Raw genomic sequence first — 9,176 nt, forward strand, 5'->3', positions numbered from 1 at the left:
CCCAGGCCAGGGGTCGCAATGGGCAAGCCTGGCAGCCCATAAATGATGCCAATTAAGGCTTGCAGGTGCTGGAACACGTTGGAAACCTGCCCTCCACATTTGCTGCTACTTATTGCATGTTTAACTGGGGTTGGGCCCTTTCTTGCTCGCGCGCCGAGAGTCACATGCCAGGGCCCTATGCTGCCTGTGTGCTGGGTCTGAGCAGGTTACCAAACATAACAAGCATTTTAATGCAATGGGTCTCGCGTTTGCTAGAGTTGGAGCTGTTAGCATTGTAAATTCTTAACTGGACATTTCTTGCCACATAAATGGAAAATGATAAGTAAAACAGTTGACATAAGCGAGCTGGTTCAAAGCACCAAGGCAGCCATGAGCATGAGCGCGAAGGAGAGACACAAAAGGAAAAAGAAGTTCGTTCACAGTCAAACATATCGGCAGTCGTGCAATTATTCATGTAACAGGGTCAATGGCCAAGGTGGTAACAAAACTGCCCCAAGGAGGGACAAAGGTAAAGAATTTACCAATGATAACAAAGTATTTTTAAAAGGCAAGACCATGAAGGAGTGAAAGTGATGGGCGTGCGGTGGGCGTGGTTAAAGACCCAAGGATAGATTACAAAAAAGGACTCTCCTCCAGCCCCATCTGCCTTTCCAGCCATTGGCATGCTGGGAAATTTATTTCCCCCCCACACTGTTTCACTTGTGTCAGTATCTCGTCCACCACCAGGAAGGAAACCTTTGTTTGACAGGGAAAGCACAGACAAACACTCACAAGACCCTTCAGCCATTAGTTGTGCGTCATTTATCAGCACTGCCCTGCCCACGCCGCCCACAGAACACAGACTGGGTTTGGCCTTGCCTGGAGGGCGTGCTTCCTTTGTCCTGACGCACCCTCTTCCGTGTGAAAGAAACTAGGCCCATGCGACTGGTGAAAGCCGTGGCTTGCTGCTTACCTAACAAATATCACAGTACTACCGAGGCAAAGAGTTCTGCCAGGAGCAGATCAAGGGCAATCCCCACAGGATTTGGCAAATTCTATTTCAAAAGGGGAAGGGGGTGCGGAAGTCAGTGCAAGGTAACATGCAGTATTTTGAGAATGGGCCAGCGAATGCAAGAGTTGTAGTGAGGGGTCATTATGCATACAGCCTAGTCCAGAAGGGGGCAACGCTTTCTTTTGCCCGCTTCATCATGGTCTTGAGGGAGCACATAGGACTGCAATTCCCAGTTTATGAGGCGTGCATGGGAGGTCCATCTTTAAAGAAGGTTGAGTGAAGACAGCATCATCACAATCATAGAACTCTATGTGATGTTGAGTTGACCCCTTTACTCCTGGCAACTGTGTGCTTCATTAGCAGTTTGATGGCCCTTATGAGCTTTCTGTCCACACAGAGGGCAGGGAGCAACGGGGCTTTAGGAGGTGTGTCTTTGTGTGGCACGATTGTGCACCTCACAATTGCCCACTCTTGACCACGTGACTTTTAGACATTTTGAGAGCTGGTCAGCTACCTGCTGCAAAAATCGATCACCTGTTATTTTACACTACACGTGGTGGACAACGGACAGTCCATGTCTTATATTGCTAAAAAAAACATCGACTAAAGCCACAAAACAAGTAGAGAGTATATGGAAGGGTGATGAATGACAAGCAAAAGACAGAAGTTTATCTTTTCTCAATGTGGGAAGCTTATATTGTATAGTTCAAGGAACAGTGTACTCGTCTTATGAAGTGTAGTCACTAGTTTTCTCATTACAAGTGAATATGACCCCAAAGCCCTGGTGTAGCAAGAAAGTGATGTCACAAGTCACCTGTAACACTTAATTACAGACTATGAGGTGCAAGATAATGCCTCATTTCAGTAAAGTTGACCGTTCATCGCTTTACAGTTTGACAGCCCTCGCAAGCCTCCTGCCCAGACTGGAAGCCTCTAAACGGTCATTTAACCCTTTTTTGACTTGCCGTGCCCTGTTGCATAAAGTTATCATTAGAACCCCAGATATCACCACGGCCCCAAGCTCCGGGCCAACCCTGGAACGGTGGGTTAAAGAGTGATGCCCTCAGCTGTGGCACCAGAGGTGACACTGTGTGGCCTAAGCATGGACCCCCCCCACTCCCACCCCAACCCTAGATACATTTCCTCTTCCCTGTTTGAGCAGAATCGTTCTGCCGGAAACATTTGTTATTTCCCCAAGAAATGTCAGGCAGCCAGAGAGACTCCCTCGATGTGTGTTTTTCAGGTTTGTGTCTGCTGGCGTTTCTCTTCGCCAACAAAGATGAAGGTTACGGCATGTGGATTGTGCATATCACGGGGGTCACATGCAGCATGTTGATAGGAGAAAGGATCAAGGGGAAGAAGACAACTGGGTGGGGGGGGGAGGGGTTGATAGAAGAGATGCCCAGGGAAAGTTCTGTGAAATCTACAGCATAGGGCAGGGCTTTTACAACAAATAGCTCCTGACCTACCTCTAAGTTGTTCTCCTGTGTGCAGTCCAGTCTACTAAATTAGAAGCTTTTGCTTGACTGACTTAATAGAGGTATGTTAAGATTGAAAATAATGAATTCGAGGCAAAATGTGTGTATTATTAGAACTCATAAAGTGATATTTGTAGAAAAATGGTTGAATTTTCTGACTATATTTAAAGCTGATATTTGAGTAATTATTCATGCAGCGCTTAGACTTAATACTCATATTATTACCTTGGTGCCAGGGGCATTACAGATATGACTGGTATGTATTACCCATGTGAAGGTGTTCTACATTGAGAAAGACATTTTAGATGACTGCTGGCAACTGTCGGATGCACAGAGGTGATCACTGCGCTTATCTCGCATATGGAGGCAACTAATCTAATGTTTGATGTGATCACCATCGCAGCACTTGTAATACTAGTGGCTCAGGATGACTTTTGCTGAGCATAAGTAGCTCTTATTGCAGAAAAAAACGGAGAATGTGGAGCATGGGGATATAAAAGAGCCCCACAGGGGCAAGCATGGGTCTAACAGAGGTTTGCTGTTGAGGACTACATAGAACAGATGAACAGGGTATGGTCAACAGATCTAACCGATGGTCAGTGTAGGGCGTGTGTGGATCTGAGAGGGCCTTGGCAAGATGTGTGGCTCTTGTGGGGACCCGGTGCAGTGTACAGTGTACCAGAGCGAGTGGAGCACGGTGTGTGAATGCACCAGGGGTCTAGAACAGTGCGTGTGTGAGAGATAGCGAGACTGAAAACATCATCATAATATGAGTCCCTTCCACTGCACAAGCTATAGCAGATTGGTCACGACTGTGCACGATGCTCTGCTTAATTTTTGTTCCTGCATGGGCCTTGATTCTGCATTGCTAGTAGCATCATGAGGAGTGGGGTGACCGAGTCTCTGGCCGTTTGTAACAAATATGTATTTTCCCTACTAGAGTGCAGTGGTGTCTCTAGAAGTGCATTTTGGATTCACATATAAAACTGATGGGGCCATCTGCAAAGTCTGTATTTATGTGCACATACACACATGCAAGTACCAGCTTCAAATGTTTTCATCTGCCTGTATGTATGGGGTGGAGCAGACAGGAAGGACTGTCCCATCTCAGCACCCCTCCTCAGCTCACTTCTCACTATTTACACATTCATCGTGCTGCGCTTTTCTTGAAATATGCGACGCTTGGGCAGCGAATGGCAACTCTTTTGTTCCACACAAACTTCCCCTTCTTTTAAATCATTAAGGGCTGGCACTGGTTCAGGTGAACGGGCTGGCAGTGCCAGATCGTAGCCCCCTGGGCAGTACAGTAGGGATTGGAAGCCTTTCTCTGTGGGTGAGCAGCGTGGAGAGCAGTCTGCATGTTTCCTGGAAGGCCTGTAAAAGACTTCTGGTGGCCAAATAGGGAGTACACAGTGCACCAAAGGTGGGGCACCGCACTGCATGCACCCAGGGACTAGGTTGCCCTGCCTGTTGTAGGACACTGAAAGTCAGTGCACACGCGTACTGCATTTGATTAGCTACGATTTTTTTTTCTATGAAGTCAGCGCGAATATAACGAATCTGAGGGTTGATGCACTTGCTACAAAGAAGAGGATCTTGGGTAATAACAATACAGACAAATTATGGTGGATAGTTCAGGTAGTTAATATACCTGACGCATCAATTTGTATGCAACAGGCAGGTTGCAGCTTTTCACCCTTCCCCTTGGGTTTGGTTTTGCATGTTGTTAAAGTGTTATAATTAGACCTGGGCGAAATATAAATTGTGTCAACGTAATTCACATAACTGCAAACTTTTCATGTTACATTTGTTGCGTGAAACTTCCCAAATTACACTATTAGGGCATTTCGCGTAATTATACATCAATCACAGTAAAAAAAACAACCTGTGAACATGCCATTTACCGCGAACGCATGGAACAACCAAGCACAAGCAGCTTTTGTTAGCAGTGATTTTGCCTTCTCGAGTCAAATACTGTTGTGAGGTCGCATTTCGTACTAAAATATAGTGCTAGACTTGCATTTTGTGATTATGCATAATGTTGTCGAATTACGCGTAAAAATGTAAAAGAAATTATGCAAATTTTGCACATCCTAGAAATGATTATGCGGTACAACGATCACAAACTGTCCCCCTGAAGTGTGCAGTTAGTCCTTACTCTTAAAGTAGGCTGTTTGTGTTAGCTCAGAATTGTGCTGTGCCTCTTGTGTGAATTGTGAATGCCAAAGAAATACCGGTTGATATTCAACCCTTGGACACAAAATTCGGTGCTCTCAGAAAAAAATAAAGATAAATCGCACTTTATTTTGTTTTTATGGGGAATATATTTTAGAATCGGTATACTATCAATGGATGCAATTTTTCCTCATCCAAAGAAGAGGAAGGCCGTGAGGAGGAGCCCTTCGACTGTCGACAGGGGTTGGTTGTCTTTCTGTTTTTATGACAGGGTTTGGTTCCCTATTATATGGGACAAGTATACACAGCTTCATCGACAAAAAGCATTGACAGCACAGAAAAAGCAAAGCAAGCTTCACTCGACTGGTTCAACCCCGGATGCAGCTGTGCAAGCTTCTTTCACACTTACAGATCCGGTACAAACCAGGAAGAAGCAGCTCAACTCAGTCATACATATTAATCTGCTACATGCAAACTAGAAATCACGAGTGCAAGCTTCCAACATACATAACAAACCTGGTTCATACAAACGGGACAGAAGGAACTCAAGCTTCCTTCTCACATATATATCTGGTACGAACTAGACAGGAGCACTGCAAGCTTTCCGTTCTCATACAAAACTGGTAGAATCCAGGAAACAATAGCACAGTCTTCTCTGAAGTACACAAATCTGGCCGAAATCAGAGAACCGTAATACACACGTCCCCCACGCATACACTTCTGTCACAAGCAGACTCTACCAGTGCAGGTGATCCTTCACAGTCTGCCCCCAGGGCCAATCTTATCCCGTGTTTGCCATGTTTGTCCATGACCAACACCTATGATAAGTTACGGTGCTTTGAGTAAACCAGTTCTAAGCGATGCACAATTAGCACACTTATTTTACCTCTTTGGTCTTGCCTGCTCTCGTAGTCACTGTCCAGTAAAAGAGTTGCAAAGAGTCATTCTGGAATGAGAAGTCCGCACCTTCTCAAGGAGTGACTTAAGATTGGTAGCTATTAATATGTCGTGTCTCCTGGTGTGGGTTTGCGTGAAGCAGAAACCTTTCGTATATACCCTACCATTTGTATGAGGATGATTTTGTATTTTTTTGTAATTTGCTCTTTAACATCAGATAGCATATTTCCGAGCAATCCTATGTTCAGCAGCTTAAGGGAAGAGAGGCACTAGGACATACAGTGCTCTGACCAGTATCTCTAAAAATGTTAAGTGCCTCAACACAAGAGAATGCTTCCTCTGCCTTACGTCGCACTAACAGAATAAGCTGCAATTAAAGGATTGCACGTCTGCACCCCTCACTGTTTGTGGGCACAGACTGTTGAGTGCACTCCCTGGCGACCTCCAAACTGAGCCAAACCACTGAGCATTCAGAATGTGACCGAAAATACACATAATCTGTCCTTTCTATCTCTTGGCAACCACTTTCTCAGCCAGGATCCTGGCTGAGGAGATTTAAGTCACACTTCCGCATGGCGCAGGCTCACTCATTCATTCATTCACTCATTAATTTAGGATCACAAAATATGTTGAAGTGGTAAATCAGCATTAGAATACAAACTATTGATTCCATCACCAACATTTAAGCCGCTAGGCCACAGCTCTCTTCCCATCCCTTCCATCAAAATCACTGATTTCTTTACTGTCTGGTCACATGACCTTGGGGGGGAGGGGATTCTCCATGATAGTGGCCACACTGTTCCTGACACTGATTTCTATGTAGTGCTACCTGATGGAGCTTGGATCTGGAAGTCTGTCTCGCGACCAGGGAGCAATGGCAATCTACACTGTCTCACAATGGCATGTTGTTGGAGCTAATTCATGCGCCAGAGGATGTTGTCTGAAGGTGAATGAGGCAAAGTCTCCATAGCCGCCCATCTCTTGCAAAGTCTCCAAACCGGTCCTTCTTCTGGAGTGTGAGGGGACTTCAGTCTTTATGAGTACTTATTCCGGGAACTTTCAAGAGGGTTCACTCCCAAGAAAGTGAGACAAATGACAACTCATGAACACTCATTCCTTCGACTCTCAAGATTAGAGTGCACAAGCACTCCTTTCTTGGGGACCACGAACTGCACATCAATAAACTCTTTTGAACACTAAACATCCCAAACACATTCATATAGGAAGTCTCACTGTTGAGACAAATACATATTTTTATATTGATATTATAGATATGGCTACAGAGAAATATCTCTCTCACTTTATATACAAATAGATATAAATATAACTGTATAGAGATTTAGTGAAGCGTAAATACATAAACAAAGTAAAACAGTTAGAAGTAAATAGAAGTAAAATTTGATTTTGCATGTATGGCTGTGCACATAAGTATATATATATATATATATATATATATACATATATTGATACACAGGTACATATATAAAATTGTGTACTTACTTCTATATACATATGCATAAGTAATACACACAAACAGATGTATAGAATCATGTGGGTATAAATACACATATACACATTCACACAGACAAAGAATTTAGGAGCTTTTAATCTGTAAAAGTTAAAGTAATGATCTGTTGTCATTGAAGCGAAGCTCACAGCTCTAGACAGAAGTCGACAGTTGACTGAGCTGAAGGTAGAGGATCTTACCGTATTGCTGGAAGCAGGTGGCCGCCACTATAAGGATCCATATGGGCAGCGGGACTCCCCTGCCTGATCCCATCTTGTGTGAGGTTTGGTAGCAGGTACCAAACTGGAGTTGTCTGGGGAGTTACGATGTTCCTCGGGCTGATATGGAGGTTTTATAGAAGGAGGCCTTGGCTCTGCCCCAAATTCCTTCACTCGCCCTGTCCAGGGGAGTGTCTTGCAGGTAACCAGCTTACCTGAGCCGGTAAATAGAGGATGCTCTCAGGCTGCTGGAAGGAGGCTGGGCTCAGCTGCCCTGTTTGAGTTTTGGGAGGGGTGCTTACGGGCAGCATCTGAAGAAAGACATCGCAAAAGATTGGACCAGCCTCCGCCCTGTTGCTTAATCACTGCACATCCTGGTTAGTAGGAAAGACTCCAGGATCTTGAAAATCACATTCTCAATATGCGGAAAAAACTTTTTTCACTTTTATGGAATTTGATATGAGTAGTGTCCATACCTATCCGAACGGTTCTGGTGCTTGATCTTCAGGTCATAAGACTTAGTCAGGTCTGCGCAGTTTTTGAGAAAGTTGGAAGAAAATGTCCTCAAAACTCCTTTCAGTCATTTATAGTTTCTAAACCTTGCACTTATGCGGTGACCCTCCATTAGGTATTATTTCAATAACGTTGGTTGCCAAAGAAATCCCAATCATACACGGTGTGCGCTTGAGCTGGCAACTCACAAAATGGATTGCAAGAAGAAAGGGAACAATGGAAAATCGAGGACAGTGCATATAGCGGAATAATTCACCCATTGCCTACACGTTAATAGTACATTTTATTAATAATGCAGTGCAAAATGCATAAAGTTCGCTAACAGACCTCATAAGGAGAATTCCATCCACGGTATCAAAGCATGATTTTATTGTCATCCTCTGACAGAATTCCTCCTAGAAGAAAGACTCCTCCCTGGACGGACCGGTGGTTAGGGTCACTTTTAAAAATCCTCTCATGGAATCTATGGGCATTATGGGCTTTTTGCAGAAGTAATTCAGAGTGTCAGGTCACAAAAACAACGAATTCAATTACAAATGGTATCACACGGGAATGTCATCAAAAACCTTAAAACACTTTAAAAGCAGGATAGGCTCTGGCATAACTAATGCATTTCAACGTTATATCTTACTAGGCCTGGGCAACATTTTAATTACTCTGGAGTAATTGGAGTAAATTTGGTAATTCTGCATTGCTCTTGCAATTCAAGATTACCAAAATTACAGAATTACGCCCACTCACATAATTAAGAGTAATTTGGGGCAAACATCCTAGCTCATGGGCACAGGAACAACAAAGCAGCTGCTGGCTGCTGATGTGTGTGTTCTTTTGCATTCAGTGATATCTTCTTAAAGCAAAATGCATCCTTGGCTCTGTTTTGGATGCAAAGGTGCATTTTGTGCTAAGGAAAAAAGCGCCAAATCCTGGATCATGCTTCTCATGTAATTCCACATAGTCATGCTAGGGAAAATTGCGCACACCGCTGCTTAAAACACAGTATAGATCCGTGTATTACATAGTACTTTAAAGAAATATCGTCTCTAATTTTCAAACAACCTGCAATGTACTCATCAACACATCACTTGAGCAAGGGGCCCTGACAGCAGTGCTCAAGGGAGCAGCCATTAAGCTTATGCTTACACACTGAACAAAGGTGGCAAAGAAGACAAAAGAAGAAAGTTCAATTGACATCTTCCAATACCTATCATTTAAACATTGGTCGTATATGATAAATGGGTGCCTACAAAGAAACACTGCACACCTTGAGACCCGAGGGGTGGAATAAAGGTAGAATCTACACCACACAGGCTTGGGAAGCAGTAGAAAGTGGAGGGGACTGACAGTATTGCTCTTTCTTGGTTTGTTGGTCACCTTTGGTACAGTGTGTCACACTATTA

General features: G+C 43.9%; 1 protein-coding gene across 1 annotated transcript in view; it reads right to left on the reverse strand.

Annotated features, from left to right (window-relative positions):
* LOC138284409 (mucin-5B-like) overlaps positions 1–7,368 on the reverse strand; it is a 64,206-nt gene extending 56,838 nt beyond the window's left edge. The window contains exon 1 of the mRNA XM_069223146.1: positions 7,249–7,368. Coding sequence (XP_069079247.1) covers positions 7,249–7,321 — 73 coding nt within the window. The 5' untranslated portion in view covers positions 7,322–7,368. The remainder of the gene's footprint in view (positions 1–7,248) is intronic.
* Positions 7,369–9,176: the final 1,808 nt, after the last annotated feature.

Source organism: Pleurodeles waltl, chromosome 3_1, assembly GCF_031143425.1.
Source record: "Pleurodeles waltl isolate 20211129_DDA chromosome 3_1, aPleWal1.hap1.20221129, whole genome shotgun sequence".
Lineage (NCBI taxonomy): Eukaryota > Metazoa > Chordata > Amphibia > Caudata > Salamandridae > Pleurodeles > Pleurodeles waltl.